General features: G+C 45.2%; 1 protein-coding gene across 2 annotated transcripts in view; it reads right to left on the reverse strand.

Annotated features, from left to right (window-relative positions):
• Window positions 1-9702: 9702 nt before the first annotated feature.
• YTHDF2 (YTH N6-methyladenosine RNA binding protein F2) overlaps window positions 9703-17209 on the reverse strand; it is a 32128-nt gene continuing 24621 nt past the window's right edge. For both annotated transcript variants that reach the window (XM_073317898.2, XM_073317899.2), the window contains one exon: window positions 9703-15724. Coding sequence is in view for 1 of the 2 variants with exons in the window: in XM_073317899.2 (XP_073174000.1) it covers window positions 15701-15724 (24 nt within the window). In the remaining variant the exon portion in view is untranslated. The remainder of the gene's footprint in view (window positions 15725-17209) is intronic.

Genomic DNA, 17209 nt, shown 5'->3' on the forward strand with positions numbered 1-17209 from the left:
TCGAGTCCCTGCCTGGGACGTGGGTGGATACAGTGAATAGCTGAGCCAGCACCTTGGTGGAGACTCTCCCAGGAGCAATGGTGACTTCCCTCCCATCGAGTCACTGAAAGACTGCAGAAGTGGTTCAGTGGGCATTTCAAAGGCTCCCAATGTTGCTTCATTTGGACCGGAGCCGTGGGTCACACACACAGGGCAGGCTGGAGACACGCTGGTGGACGACTTACTGGGCCATGCTCACCCAGCAACTTCCAGGCAGCCCCTGTACCTGGAGGTGAGCAAGCCTGGAGCAATATCCCTGTGCCTGTTTAGATGTGATGCTGTAGGGGTCTGCTTCTCCCAAAAGCCAGCCCCTTCCCAAGTCCTGCCCTCACAGTCACCCTCATTCCAGCAAGGGCAAATCGGACGAGGCTCCCCTCCAGAGAGAGTTATCGATTAAAGGGACAGTGAGTTATCGTCAAGCCCTCCATAGGCCCCAGGAGCTGCTCACAGGGCTGATATAGGCCAAGAACTGGCCCCTGGCTCTCCCTTGAGGAAGGACAGAAGCTCACGAAGTATGTTCAAACACAGAGGTGCTGCCCAGCATGCTCTCGACTGGAGGTTCACAGAGTGCTTTGCAAGACGCGAGTTACTTAATAGGGAAACTGAGGCACAGGCATAGAGAAATCTGAAGCATATTCACAGTCAGAAGAACCAGCTCTCCCAGCCTCTCTCACTCTGGCCAGGACACTACACTAGCAGCTCCTTTGCAGACTCAAATTTCAGAGCTGGCTGCCTGCAGTCAGAGGGGCATAATGGATGACAGAGGCACCGAACAGACTGACAAACAAGGCCTTGTTCGCCCTAGGACTGCACTTGTGGGAGCCTCCTCTGCTGCGAGGGGCACTTCCCAACAGATCTACCTCTCGCTGCCAGGCAATATGCCTTGCAGTAGCACCTAAACGCTTCCACTAAGAACTGGGATTCCATAGCACGAGGTGTTGAACACACAGTAGGAGACAGCCCCTGCCCCACAGAGCTTCCAGATCTAAAATGGCCATCAAGGGCAGGGCTCCACTCTGCAGAGCTGGGCGCTGGCTGAACGCCCACGATCCCAGTTCAGACTCTGATCCTGCAGCCTGGTGCTGAGCACCCTTAATTCCTGTGGACTTCAGAGGCACTTGAGGGTGCTCAGCAGCTAGACTGAGCCTTTCCTGCTTTCTAAACCCCTCTGCAAGCCCAGATGGTATCTGCTGTGAAGGGAAGTTTCCACACAGAGAATGAATGGGTCTATGCAGCAGGCTAAATGGTGCAAGGGCTCCCTCTTGTGGTTAGCACCAAAATCACAGAAGGCTTACATGGTGCATCTGGAACGGGTTCGTGACTTCACCTTTCCTAGAGTGCAACGGCTCCTACTTGCGCTCGCATTTTAACATTCTCTTTTGAACAGACTGGGCTTTATTTTGATTTCGCCATTTGGCTGAAAAGTGTTAAAAGCTGCAAATTAACCACAATGCCAGAAGAGAGCAAATCTAGAAGGGAAGGTGGGAATGAGTGAGATGTGAGAAAGCGGAAGACCTTTAGATCTTCATTGATCAACCAGATTCGTCCACTGGCCAACTCTGCGCATGCTGTCACCTCCTAAAGCTATCAGAGCTAAACACAGGAAGATCCATTTAAACATCACAATAGAATTTAAAGCAGCAATGCCAGATAAAAGCCAGGATACCAGGCACCTCAGATGTCCTCCAGCTTTTTCATTCTACTGACCACACCCCAAGAGAAAGCCTCTGACCTAGCCACCCTGTGTGTCTATCCCATTACCCACCTCCTTTCAAATCTCAGTTGGACGTTAACATTCCTGGCCCACAACTTTTATCTTCTGCTCTGTTTCTCCATGTAACTAGCATCAGACAAGGGTCTTTCAAGGAGGGGGAAATGGAGGAAGCATGTGGTTGAAGCCTGGGAGAGATCAGGAGGTCAGGGATCTATATTCTAATATGTTAAGGGTTGCTATAAAGACAGTGATCAATTGTTCTCCATGGCCAGCGAAGGCAGGACAAGTAGTAATGGGCTTAATCTGCAGCCAGGGAGATTTAGGTTAGATATTAGGAAAAACTTTAACTATAAGGGTAGTTCAGTTCTGGAACAGGTTGGACCAACACCTGTCAGGGTGGGTGTAGGTTTACTTGGCCCTGTCATGAGTGCAGGGGGCTGGACTAGACCTCTCAAGGTCCCTTCCCACCCACCATTTCTATTATTTGACCTTCAAGTTCGCAGATGACACTAAACTGGGAGGTGTGGTAAATATGCTGGAGGGTAAGGATAGGATACAGAGGGCCCTAGATAAATTGGAGGATTGGGCCAAAAGAAATCTGATGAGGGTCAACAAGGACAAGTGCAGAGTCCTGCACTTAGGATGGAAGAATCCCATGCACCGCTACAGACTAGGGACCAAGTGGGTAGGCAGCAGTTCTGCAGAAAAGGACCTAGGGGTAACAGTGGACGAGAAGTTGGATATGAGTCAAGCATGCCCTTGTTGCCAAGAAGGCTAACGGCCTTTTGGGATGTAGAAGTAGGGGCATTGCCAACAGATCAAGGGATGTGATCGTTCCCCTCTATTCTGCAGTGGTGAGGTCTCATGTGGAATACTGTGTCCAGTTTTGGGCCCCACACTACAAAAATTGGAAAGCATCCAGCGAAGGGCAATAAAAATGATTGGGGGGGGGGAGCACATGACTTACGAGGAGAGGCTAAGGGAACTGGGATTGTTTAGTCAGCAGAAGAGAAGAATGAGGGGGGATTTGATAGCTGCTTTCAACTTCCTGAAAGGGGGTTCCAAAGAGGATGGATCTAGACTGTTCTCAGTGGTAGCTGATGACAGGACAAGGAGTAATGGTCTCAAGTTGCAGTGGGGGAGGTTTAGGTTGGATATTAGGAAAAACTTTTTCGCTCGAGGGTGGTGAAGCCCTGGAATGTGTTACCTAGGGAGGTGGTGGAATCTCTTTCCTTAGAGGTTTTTAAGGTCAGGCTTGACAAAGCCCTGGCTGGGATGATCTAGTTGGGATTGGTCCTGCTTTGAGCAGGAGGTTGGATTAGATGACCTCCTGAGGTCCCTTCCACCCCTGATAGTCTATGATTCACCATTGGCTTTGGGATTTTGGCTGTGCCATGTCACTCCTCAGTTTTCATTTGTGAAAAACCCGGGATAACTCGTACCTAGAATACAGGGCACACTGGGAAGCCTGATTCATTCACGAGAGTGAAACAACTATTCACACAGCAGATGCTAGAGGTGGGAAAATATTCCACTGGTGCCTACTACTAAGGTGGCATTGTCTGGTTAACCTTATGCTGGAAGCATTCCTTACCCAGTGTAAGGTGGTAGCTATGCAATCACACAGAGGGCAGCAGTTTCAAAGGTGGGTGCCTAACCTCCACATTTAGGTAAAACTGGTGGCTCAGTAAGTCTGTGATTCAGGCCACTTTATTTCGGTACCTCAATGTGGATCTAGGTGCCTGATATTCAGCCCTCCCCGATGCTTAAAATGTTTTACCTTAATGCACTTTTCACCCTTTATCATGTTTATATAGTCTTAAAAAAACAAAAAAAACAAAACCATTCAACTTGGACCAGGAGAACAGATTAATCAGTTTCACTTTCTAACCCTGGAGCTAGGACAAGGCAGCAGAGTTTGTTTTGTGAACACCCCAGGGAAATTTCTTAAGTGGAAACCAACACTGAAATCTTATTGAGTTAAAACACAATAGATTCCGTAAAGAGGAAAGCGTTCACTGCTGCACACGGCATGACCAACCCCAAGCCTTCAGAAATCATGAGACTGTTTTTAAAAATGACAAATATTGGATTCTTTTTATTTACCTTCTGGGTTTTGAGCCTTAGGATTCATGTTTCCCAGCTTCTCAAAGCTAGAAACTTTAAAAAAAAAAAAAAAAGAAAGAAAACCAAGTGTTAGTTCAGGGCAACTGCACCTGTATTCCTCCTTGATGGTGCAGCAAGGGGACCCAACTCTAGGCTTCTGGCCTCTCAGTTGTGGGCTGTCTTGGGTGGACACACATGTCTTCCTTCTGACTGGGGTATTTCCAGGCTGCACAGTCCCCTGACTACACTGTGAAATCCCCAGCAAGAAGCAGGCTGCCTAAGCAGGCTTCTTTTCACTTCTCTTCGGAGACGGTATACAGTGTAAATACCACAGGTATAAGTTACCACACAGCAAGCATATTTTATTCCTAAGGTAAAAGCATTACAGAGAAAACACATTAAAAACAATAAAAGAACCTACACACATGCAAATGAGCTTACCAGAGATCACCCTGGCTCCAGCAGTCTTTGAAACCACAGGAAAACCCCTCTGCAGGGGGTCAAAGTTCATAACACCCTTTGCTCAGAACAAGAATCTTCGTGAGTTTGGGAGACACTCACTCATCCCATATGGGCCTTTGGGGCGACTGTGAATTGTTAATCAGCCAGACAATGGATTTCTGCTCCAGGCTCAGCTACAAAAGGATGGACTCTGAGGTGGGTCATTTGCATTCCCTTCACCCCAAGTATTGCCCAGGAAATTCACTTCACACATGTTGTCCCCAAAAGTCCTTTCAAGTTCCTAAATGCTCCTAGAAATTGCATTCCTCGGGTCTCCTAGTGAAGTTATATACAATTCCACAACACAAACAATTGAATTTTTAATACAATGGACCCCAAAATTAACAACTCCATAAGATTTGTTCAGGAAACTTGCAGGATACTGTCACATCTGTCACAGATTCTCACATAATCACAATAGCCCAGGGGCTGAGGCTTGCAGAGAAACCACCAAACCCCACAAGACTCAGTAGAACACAGTTGGCAACACTGTGACAGAACCTGTGCTCTGGGTCTCAAACTACCTGCCTCTTCTATTTGGTCATTTCTTCTCATGCACCTGGATAATGCTTAACTTCCTGTTGTGAGGCTTAATGGTTTGTATACAGCTTTGAGGCCCCCAGTGAAAGGTACTGTTGTACAGTTATAGCCCCTTCCATGCAAAAATTAAGTCTGGTCTACACCCACTATAATTATTTCAGCTGAGGGTGTTTGTGTGTTTTACAGTACCATGGACACAACCCTGAGTGTTGACAATTATACTGGCAAAAAGGTGCTTTATACCAGCATAGCTATACCCCTTCCCATGTGGGAATAAGCTATACCCGTGTCAGTACATTTGTATCAGAATAATTACATCCACACTGGGCGGGGAAGTACACCATTAGATATACCAGTATAGTTAAAGCAGTGCACATTTGTATTTAGACAGGGCCTTATAAGCAACACACAACAGTTGACATTTCAAGCATTCTTGACACCAATTCCCCCTCTTTTCACCCTCTCACTCTACCAAGAGGCCAATCTGAATATCAAGATGCTCACAGGTGGAGAGATCTTCTGATGTACACAGACATTGGGATGTATGTAATTCACATCACCGGAAAGCTTAAAAATCCCCTAATAGCAAGCCGAAAGGATATCAAGGTGATCACTCATTGTGCTCTAGCTCTTGATGAGCATCTTTCTTGGACCATGTGGGTGTGTTCTTGGGATGCTCAGACAAAAAGGGAACACCTGTCCCCCCAGAAATTGAGGCCAGAATCATTCAGTCCACCCAAGCAAGATGCAGCTGATGGAAAAGGGAAGAAGGAGGATCCTGGGAACTACAGGCCGGTCAGCCTCACCTCAGTCCCTGGAAAAATCATGGAGCATGTCCTCAAGGAATCAATTCTGAAGCACTTGGACGACAGGAAAGTGATCAGGAACGGTCAGCATGGATTCACCAAGGGCAAGTCATGCCTGACTAATCTAATTGCCTTCTACGATGAGATAACTGGTTCTGTGGATGAAGGGAAAGCAGTGGACGTGTTATTCCTCGACTTTAGCAAAGCTTTTGACACAGTCTCCCATGGTATTCTTGTCAGCAAGTTAAAGAAGCATGGGCTGGATGGATGCACTACAAGGTGGGTAGAAAGTTGGCTAGATTGTCAGGCTCAATGGGTAGTGATCAATGGCTCCATGTCTAGTTGGCAGCTGGTATCTAGCTGAGTGCCCCAAGGGTCAGTCCTGGGGCTGGTTTTGTTCAATATTTTCATTAATGATCTGGAGGATGGTGTGGATTGTACCCTCAGCAAGTTTGCGGATGACACTAAACTGGGAGGAGTGGTAGATATGCTGGAGGGTAGGGATAGGATACAGAGGGACCTAGACAAATTGGAGGATTGGGCCAAAAGAAATCTGATGAGGTTCAACAAGGACAAGTGCAGAGTCCTGCACTTAGGATGGAAGAATCCCATGCACCGCTACGGACTAGGGACCGAATGGCTAGGCAGCAGTTCTGCAGAGAAGGACCTAGGGGTGACAGTGAACGAGAAGCTAGATATGAGTCAACAGTGTGCCCTTGTTGCCAAGAAGGCCAATGGCATTTTGGGGTGTATAAGTAGGGGCATTGCCAGCAGATCAAGGGACGTGATCATTCCCCTCTATTAGACATTGGTGAGGCCTCATCTGGAGTACTGTGTCCAGTTTTGGGCCCCACACTACAAGAAGGATGTGGAGAAATTGGAGAGAGTCCAGCGAAGGGCAACAAAAATGATTAGGGGTCTGGAACACATGACTTATGAGGAGAGGCGGAGGGAACTGGGATTGTTTAGTCAGCAGAAGAGAAGAATGAGGGGGGATTTGATAGCTGCATTTAACTACCTGAAAGATGGATCCAAAGAGGATGGATCTAGACTATTCTCAGTGATAGCAGATGACAGGACAAGGAGTAATGGTCTCAAGTTGCAGTGGGGGAGATTTAGGTTGGATATTAGGAACAACTTTTTCACTAGGAGGGTGGTGAAACACTGGAATGCGTTACCTAGGGAGGTGGTGGAATCCCCTTCCTTAGAAGTTTTTAAGGTCAGGCTTGACAAAGCCCTGGCTGGGATGATTTAATTGGGATTGGTCCTGCTCTGGGCAGGGGGTTGGACTAGATGGCCTCCAGAGGTCCCTTCCAACTCCGATATTCTATGATTCTATGAATCACTGATGCTGCAAAGAGGCAGTTAAGAAGATTTAGGAATGGAATATTATTACAGATCAATTCAAGGCCCTGATCCTGCAATCATTTAAGGATATGCTTAACTTCAGGCACATAACTTCTGGCCTTGGGCACTGATGCACCTCAGTCCCTCCAATTCTCTGTCTAAGGCACAGAGTACTCTAGTGGGCTGCAATACTTCGGAAAAATTTTGACTCTTGGGTTTAGTGTGCGGGTGCTGAGAGGGGTTCCTGGCCTGTGATATACAGGAGGTCCCTTCTGGCCTTAAACTCTGAGGCTATAAGCACATGCGTTTGCAGAACGCATTGTTCCCTGAGAATTCTCAAGCAATGTATTCTAAGATCGGAAGAGTTTCTTTTTACAGGAGAGAGGAGTGGGAGAAAGACACAGCAGGGGAAACAATAACCTGTCTTGGGTTGCGTTAGCAGGCACAACCAAGGCCAATGACTTTTGCCAGCCAAGAAATGCTGAAACTGCCATGCTGCACTGTCAGGAGGAGCTTGAAATGGAATTCAAACATAAGGAGAAGTCAGATCCACAGCCTGGCTGTTCTAGATGTGCGGACTGATTTTCAAATTCACTTGGTGCTTAGGAGCCCAAGTCCCCTGGAAAGGCAATGAGCTAAGTCACTTTTTGTCACCGTTTTGGCCTCATTGCTGACCAATCTCAGAATGGAACAATTCAGGCAACCAAGGGTCATGAGAGCCCCCTTTCTTCTCTGAAATGGCACCTTCATTTGCTTCAGCAGGGAGGAACTGTGTGACACTCCCCCTCTGGTGGCTGTAAGAAATAAGAAACCGGAGAGGCCTATTTAAAATGGGCTGCTTGTGACTGCTTACAGGTTGATTTTACTAAGCTGAACTCCAGGGAGCCTGGCAGAGAAGACCTATTTTGCATCAAGAGTGGCCTGTTCTCCAGCTCAGCAGAGCCACTTGTTCAGTGAACAATTTGCGGCATACGCTACCAATGAGGTGGAAGAGTGCTATCAACAGAGAATAGAATCTCAGAACTAGGTAATGATCACCCACTTCGCTCAGGGAGAAAGAATTTTCAATGGATTTCCATTGAAAAAATTACTGAATTCTACAATTATGGTCCTTGTAAAGTAAAAATATTCCAGCAAATCAACATTTTCACACTTACCTGCACATTACCTGCAAGGAGATCATTATATGTCATGCCACCATAGCCTAGGGACAAAACCAAGATTATTCAAACGTAGGGAAAGTTCTTTTGTCCATATCCTGCAACCAGTCCTGCAGGTCACAACACAAAGCACTGCCACAGCTCAGTAGGAAGTAAAGCTTCCCTAGATCTGTAATAAGATCCCTGGATCTGACCTACCGTACAACCTCAGTATCACAGTATAGGAATCCTTTATATCCAATGCCAGAAACACCCCCACTCGATGACGAGTCCCCATTTACAGTTACATTCTGAGACCTATCGGTTGGCCAGTTTTTAATCCATTTAATGTGTGCAATGTTCGTTTTGTATCAGTCTCTGTTTTTAGAATCAAAATACCATGAGGTACCAAGAGAAGTCTAAATATATCAGATCAACACCGTTACCTTTCTCTACCAAATTCATCTAATCAAAAGATGATATCAAATTAGAAAACAGATCCTGTCAAACTATAAATCCATGTTGATTGGCATTAACTACAATACCCTCCTTTAATTCTTGAGTAATGGAGACCCGGATCAGATACTCCGTTATCTTGCCTAGGAGTGATATCAGATTGACAGGCCTATAATTACCTGGTTCATCCCATTTACCTTTTTTTAAATATTGGAACAACAACAACTTTCTGCCAGTCTTCTGGAACTCACCAGTGTTAAGTTATTGAAACTCAACATTAATGGTCCAGCAAGCTCCTCAGATGCAAGTTATGTGGACCTGCGGATTTAAAGACGTCTAACTTTAGTAGCAGCTGATTAACATAGCATGGAATTACTATTGGAATGGAAAGAGCATCATCTTTTGCCTGATTACATCATGGTTTTTCCCCAAATACACAACAAATATACATTGAACACTTCTGCCTTTTCTGAAATTATCTGAATTGATAATTCTATCGTTTCCTCTAGTAATGGACCAATACCATTGTTAAGATTCTTTTGGTACTTAATACACTTAAAGTCCTTAAGTCTGCTGCGTCATAGATTTTTCCATTTGTCCCTTCGCTTCCCCCAATAGCATTAGCTCAAAGCAGACTACAGAACTTTTACTGCACAGCAGCAAGGTCCACACAGCAACTTGGTGAACTGCAGATTTACATCTCTGCTTGCCACGCACTAAGTCTTTATATAGAAAAGCCCTGAGACACCATGTGGAAGTCAGCACCATTGAGTCTGAAGAGCAGATTTAGGTAGCAAGTGTGCGTTATAAAACTGGAAACATCCCTCAAAAGTAGCTAACATTTGGGATTGGTCCTACTTTGAGCAGGGGGTTGGACTAGATGACCTCCCGAGGTCCCTTCCAACCCTGATATTCTATGATTCTATGACACATTTTACAATAGCTTCACCCAAAAGGTTGCAAATCACATCAGCATCTGGAAGGGGTTAAAGCTTGTTTAGCCCCATCAGAAATCCCCATTTCTGCCCCCCCCCCGACCTTTTTACTCTCAGCACCACCTGTTTTGTCTTCCTTTGATATTTCCTGTAACATATCAGTGGTTTAAAAATTATATTTGCTCCAATGGTGGCATTTTGCACCCAATAAGACCTTCCATCAGAGAATCCCAAAGTGCCTTACATGCAGCAATCAGACTAAAGTATACCTGGCCTGTGCTTATGAAGCCAGTTTTACTGCAGACGGGTTAAGTGGAGAAATCTGTGAGATCTAGGAAAAAAAGCTGCAGCTCCTGATCCCCAGCCCTGTGCCTTAAGCTCAAGACCGTCCCTTCCTTACTGAAATACAACTGCTTCATTTCTTCTCCTTGTGGGTATACCTCAGAGCTGGTTTACAAACCTGGGTCCTAATCCCTCTGAACTACAGGTGGGCTGACCCCTGTGACAAGCAGTGACAAGGAAGACATGTTAAAGTACCAAGTCTAGGCAACTAAGTCAGCTTCGGTTCAGAAAAGATGATTTTAACTCTCATGCAGCTAGCACAAGGGAACAAATGCCATCTCAGATTAAATGAGGTACATCAGCTGGGTGCAGCCCCAGACTGTTTAAAGTGATCGTTCACTTAAAGATAATTTTAAAAAAAGAGGCAGAAGTAGTTTCATGTGTTACATCGGAGTCTGAATCCAGGTCAAGTTTTGGGGGGTTTTTCAAAATCACATTTTTCTGTTCCTTTAACAGGTCTTTCCCTTGTTACGGTGTGAAGATCCCTTCTGTATAGTCAGATCCCATTTTAGGGTGGAACAATTAAACTGACTATACAAAGTATTGTGAATTGCATGGACTGACCATACAGAAAAACCTCTCTTTTTGGACTTGTGGGACTCGGGTGTTACTGATAGCAGCAGGTAAGACCTCTTCAGAGAAAAAGTATGCTTCAATTGACAGGGCCTGTTCAATAAAGTACAATATATATGCTCCTTCCAGCCATTTTGCTCGTCATAAAGCTTTAAAAACTATGCAGCCTTTCCATGATCAAATGGAACACCCGTCTGTAGAAGGGAACCTCAGATCAATTTGCATTTATACTGCTGAGCTGGGGCAAAAAGAGGGAGCAGTCAGTAGGATGGATGAAGAAATCAAGGGACTTTACAAAAACTAGACAAGCCATTTACAACACACACTTTGCTTCTCTACAAAAGAAAAAGGACACTAAACTATCTAAACTACTACATGCCACAGCAATGGTTCCCTCAACCCACGCAGCAATATTGTTAACCTATCCAACTATACTCTTAGCCCAGCAGAAGAATCTGCCCTATCTCGGGGCCTCTCCTTCTGCCCCTCCACCCCCACGAACATGATACAGTTCTGTGGTGACCTAGAATCCTATTTTCGACGTCTCTGACTCAAGGAATATTTCCAACACACCTCTGAACAACATACTAATCCACAGAGACCTTCCTACCAACACTACAAAAAGAAGGATTCTAGGTGGACTACTCCTGAAGGTCGAAACAGACTGGACTTCTACATAGAGTGCTTCCGCCAACATGCACGGACTAAAATTGTGGAAAAGCAGCATCAATTGCCCCATAACCTCAGCCGTGCAAAACACAATGCCATCAACAGCCTCAGGAACAACTCTGACATCATAATAAAAAAGGCTGACAAAGGAGGTGCTGTTGTCATCATGAATAAGTTGGAATATGAACAAGAGGCTGATAGGCAGCTCTCTAAGTCCACATTCTGCAAGCCATCATCCTCTGATCCCACTGAGGATTACCAAAAGAAACTACACCATTTGCTCTAGAAACTCCCTGAAAAAGCACAAGATCAAATCCCCACAGACACACCCTGGAACATCGACCTGGGGTATTCTATCCGCTACCCAAGATCCATAAACCTGGAAATCTTAGACGCCCCATCATCTCAGGCATTGGCACCCTGACAGCAGGATTGTCTGGCTATGTAGACTCTCTTCTCAGGCCCTATGCTACCAGCACTCCCAGCTACCTTCGAGACACCACTGACTTCCTGAGGAAACAATCCATCGGTGATCTTCCTGAAAACACCATCCTGGCCATTATGGATGTAGAAGCCCTCTACACCAACATTCCACACAAAGATGGACTACAAGCCATCAGGAACAGTATCCCCAATAATGTCAGGGCAAACCTAGTGGCTGAACTTTGTGACTTTGTCCTCACCCATAACTATTTCACATTTGGGGACAATGTATACCTTCAAATCAGCGGCACTGCTATGGGTACCCGCATGGCCCCACAGTATGCCAACATTTTTACGACTGACTTAGAACAATGCTTCCTCAGCTCTCGCCCCCTAATGCCCCTACTCTACTTGCGCTATATTGATGACATCATCTGGACCCATAGAAACGAAGCCCTTGCAGAATTTCACCATGATTTCAACAACTTCCGTCCCACCATGAACCTCAGCCTGGACCAGTCCACACAAGAGATCCACTTCTTGGACACTACGGTGCTAATAAGCGATGGTCACATAAACACCACCCTATACCAGAAACCTACGGACCGCTATTCCTACCTATGTGCCTCCAGCTTTCACCCAGACCACACCACACGATCCATCGTCTACAGCCAAGCTTTATGATACAACCGCATTTGCTCCAACCCCTCAGACAGAGACAAACACTTACAAGATCTCTATCAAGCATTCTCACAACTACAATACCCACCTGCTGAAGTGAAGAAACAGATTGACAGAGCCAGAAGAGTACCCAGAAGTCACCTACTACAGGACAGGCCCAACAAAGAAAACAACAGAACGCCACTAGCCATCACCTTCAGCCCCCAACTAAAACCTCTCCAACGCATCATCAAGGATCTACAACCTATCCTGAAGGATGACCCATCACTCTCACAAATCTTGGGAAACAGGCCAGTCCTTGCCTACAGACAGCCCCCCAACCTGAAGCAAATACTCACCAGCAACCACACAACAGAACCACTAACCCAGGAACCTATCCTTGCAACAAAGCCCGTTGCCAACTGTGTCCACATATCTATTCAGGGGACACCATCATAGGGCCTGATCACATCAGCCACACTATCAGAGGCTCATTCACCTGCACATCTACCAATGTGATATATGCCATCATGTGCCAGCAATGCCCCTCTGCCATGTACATTGGTCAAACTGGACAGTCTCTATGTAAAAGAATAACTGGACACAAATCAGACATCAAGAATTATAACATTCATAAACCAGTCACAGAACACTTCAATCTCTCTGGTCACTCGATTACAGACCTAAAAGTCACAAAATTACAACAAAAAGACTTCAAAAACAGACTCCAACGAGAGACTGCTGAATTGGAATTAATTTGCAAACTGGATACAATTAACTTAGGCTTGAATAGAGACGGGCAGTGGATGGGTTATTACACAAAGTAAAACTATTTCTCCATGTTTATTCCCCCCCCCGCCCCCCAACTGTTCCTCAGACGTTTTTGTTAACTGCTGCCCACCTTATCACTACAAAAGGTTCCCCTCCCGACCCGCTCTCCTGCTGGTAATAGCTCATCTTAAGTGATCACTCTCCTTACAGTGTGTATAACACCACACATTTTTTCCGTGTTCTGTGTGTATATAAATCTCCTCACTGTATTTTCCACTGAATGCATCCGATGAAGTGAGCTGTAGCTCACGAAAACTTATGCTCAAATAAATTGGTTAGTCTCTAAGGTGCCACAAGTACTCCATCTCCCCTTCTGAGAGATAACCGCCACTGCAACAGCTAGTGCTAATGCAGGAGAATCAGGAAGTGAAACAGACTAGCCCAGTTTCTCTGCTCCAGGTGAAGGAAATGCACAGCAGACAGCTAGCAATAGTGAAAGCCACTTGATAATCAACACCCATTTAATAACCACAAGATATTTTTACTGACATTTTCCCTCTCAACAATATCCCATTTCCACTAACAAGAATGAAGTACTGTTCCAGAGCTCAGATGCTAACTTTGTTTGCGGCCTGCTCAGCAGAAAGAAAAAAAGGCAAGCAGGAGACTTGGATTTTTGGATTCTTGATCTCAAACCATTTCACAGGAAAAGGAGATCTTGGACCCAAGTCCACCCTTATGTGTTTGAAGGGCTTTGGTTGGGTCTTCTAACCTACTCACTGAATAGAATTTAGTATCTAATACACCCCATTATTTGACACTGACACTTTTTGTACTTGGGAAAAAGAAGGAATGTTGTAGCATAGGCCAGAGCCAGGTATAGTGCATGCAACTATTGGAGAGCTATGGCCTTCACGGATCTAACACCGCACCTCAGTCCTGACCTGCGGCATCTCCTGCTGGGCTCCCTACACAGCTGCATCAATGCACTTCAATACCTATCTGCAGCACCCTTGTTCTTCCCATTCTGACCTTCCTAAACAGGGACACGCTGACAAGTCCTGTATTTTGGAGATAAATATCATTTGTAATGTAGGAAAATGTCCACCAGAGATCAAACTTACTTCGCTTGGCACCTTGGAAGTCAGGCCTCCAAATGCGAAAAGCTGGCATGTTAACCAAAGCAGTTGTACTAATGTATCAGGCAAACCTCAGCTGTACCAATCAGTCCCCAGTGCCCATGTTTCATATTTAGGGTCCGTCTACACTAGCATAACTCCTATGTTCCTGAACCTGTTTATCACAGACCATACCCTAATTCTATTTTAACAGGCATCCCAGTGCTGTAAAGGGAGTCAGCAATAGATTAGTTCAGTTTGATCTTGTTCACATACATGAAAAAAATCACTGCAGGATCAGGCCAGTATCATGCTGTAACCGGTTCTGTTATACATGGGTCAAACTGACCTGCTTCAAAGCCAGTCTCAAAACAGCAAGAAGAGGGTTTGGATGAGACCAAGCTCCCACGGATGATTAGCGTGCACACAAATAAAAAGGAAAGTAGCAGTAGTGTGCTGGGTCCCAACAAAGATGTTTAAAACAAACAGGGGAAGCCTAGAGCATTGGCTCAAAACCCTGTAGGGATCACACAATAGTCAATGAACCAGAAGTTAGGAACTGAAGTATTAGCCTGCTACCTCATTTGCAATTTTATTCTCCCATGTACAGCCTCCTCAGTCACAGCCAGGGCAGCACCTACCACACTGAAAACTAACTGGAACACAGAAGTGATGCTCAACAGGATCTCACGTTTATTATTGAGAAGTGATTAATGGTGAAAAGAAAGGCAATGCCCATTCCTCATTGGCTTAACAAGAAACTGAAGAAACATTCACTACACATTTTACAATATTTTTCGTTCAAAATTCATGTTCCTGTAAACAAAACAAGTTTTTACCACTGTTCTCAGCCTTTAAATCAAATTAATCCAGACTTAATCTGTAATCCATATAATGCACAAGAACAGAACATTTCTTAGGACTCCTAGTACTTGACTTTTGAGTAACAAAGGGTCAGAGGAAAACAAACCACCCTTAGATGCAACCTTGGCAATAATTTCCATTCGATTCTTCCAGGCAAATAAACCCAAATTTTTCATAAAATTCCTCCTCTTCCACTCCAAGGAAAAAACAGTTCTTCCAAGTTCTGCGGCAGATGTCCAAAAAAAGTCACAACTCGGTGTTCCAAGTGCAAATGTCAAAACTGGGGGAAAGGAGGCGCGAGGGAAGTGGAAGAAAGGGATGCAGCAGGGTTTAAAAATTAGAGAAAAAAGGCATATGCCACTTATGGACTTTCAAATCCGGAAAACATAGTAAAAAGACAAAAAACAAAGCATATGCTCTGAAATCACAACCAAAGCCAAAAGAAAGGGGACAGTTTTTACCTATACTCTACCTAGAAGGGATTTTTTTTTTGTTTTGTTTTTTTAGTCCTATGTCTCGTGACATTCCAATACTTTTTTTTTTAAACTGCAAGTTTGTAAGTTTTTGTTTTAAAGTCAATGAAATTAAGAAAAGAAGTCCTAATTCTCTCTGGGGTGTTCTTTTTTCTCCTCTCTCTCTTTTTGAAAGATATCCCGGATGCAACCTCTGCTGCAGTCTCTGTGGGAAGAGTAGCGTTTTACTTGACACGGCCTTGGCGTTCCTGCAGGAGGAAAGAGAAGGTGGTTAGTTTAGGGCAACTCTTGCAAAACTTCCATGGTCAAGAGGATTTTGTTCACGATCATCTCATACACAGATCATCAAAACATAGGGCTGGAACGGATGTCAAAACATCACCCAGTTCACCTCCCCACACTGAAGCGAGATTAGGTATTCCTAAAACCTTCCCTGAGGGGTGTTAGACCACTAAATATTAATGTGGACAGTCTGGTTTACGACAGGAGAAGTCCTTTATAATTAAGTTGAATCTGAGAAACAGTCAGTTTCTGTTCAAGGAGTAGGAGCTCATTTTAAGAGGGCAGCTGCACATGGCTAGTATGACAATGTACTTACATTGTATCGTGTGATGCCTCCCAGTTCTTGGCATTTCCCCTTTATAATAGCAGTTGCCACCACAACCCCTCCCACCACACCCTGCTCCTTTCCTCTCCCTAGCCCCAGCAACATCTTTTGCAGATAGCAAGAGCAGAGGTCCTACCAGTCTAATTAAAAAACAGCTCTAACAGATACAACCTGCTCAGATTCCCCCAGTTTTGTACAGCCTGCCAAGTATAATGAAGGGAAGTGGGACACAAACAAGGAGAGGAGGGAAAAAAAGGGCAGCCAGTGAAGAGCTAGTGAAATAAACTATTCACTGCTAACGTTATGTCAATTAACTGGTTGGACACAGTCTGGGGGGCCAGGTAGAGGCACCACTGTGCTAGTTACCAGTGAGGGTTTCCAGTGCCTCACCGGTGGGGTGAAGCAGGGCTCTCTTCCCCATTCCTGTAAACAGATCTTCGGAAAGCAGTTCCCAAGAGACCTGCCTCCAGTTCTCAATCCTATCAGGCTAGAAACCAGTCTAGAGACTGAGTAGGTAACAGTGGGGAGGAGGAGTGAACCTGCCCTGGTAAAGGAGTGATTCAGGTGCTTTCAAGAGTGAATTGGTAGCAGGGGTCCATTTGCTGAAGGAGATCAGGTAGTCATTTATGTCTAGTGAGAACAGGAGAAGAGAAACTGAAAACTGTTCAGTCCCTCAGTGAACTCGGCACTGAGAAGTTGCTTGCTCAGGGCTATAAAACCAAGCCCCTGTGAGTTCTACCACCACAGAATTCATGCTTCACGAAGACTGGTGATCCAGGGTACAAGCCTTCATTTTAAACACCAATGCTTCTAACCAACATGACAGCAAAAAACGGCAGACTCAGGCTGACACCCTATTGGTTCACACTTCACTTTTTCAAGGCAGACAGTACAAAAGAAGTGCGAATGGCTCCATGCACTGAATGGACTGGTAAGCACTGAAACCTAAAGATGGCAACACATAAGAACAGCCGTGCTGTGTCAGACCAATGTTCCATCTAGCTCAGTACCCTTTTTCTGACAGCATCCAGCGCTAGATGCTTCAGAGGGAATGAACAGAACAAGGCGATCCATCCCATCATCCAGTCCCAGCTTCTGGAGGTTGGGGGTTTACACCCACAGCATG

This window comes from Lepidochelys kempii, chromosome 19 (genome assembly GCF_965140285.1).
Source record: "Lepidochelys kempii isolate rLepKem1 chromosome 19, rLepKem1.hap1, whole genome shotgun sequence".
Taxonomy (NCBI): Eukaryota; Metazoa; Chordata; order Testudines; family Cheloniidae; genus Lepidochelys; species Lepidochelys kempii.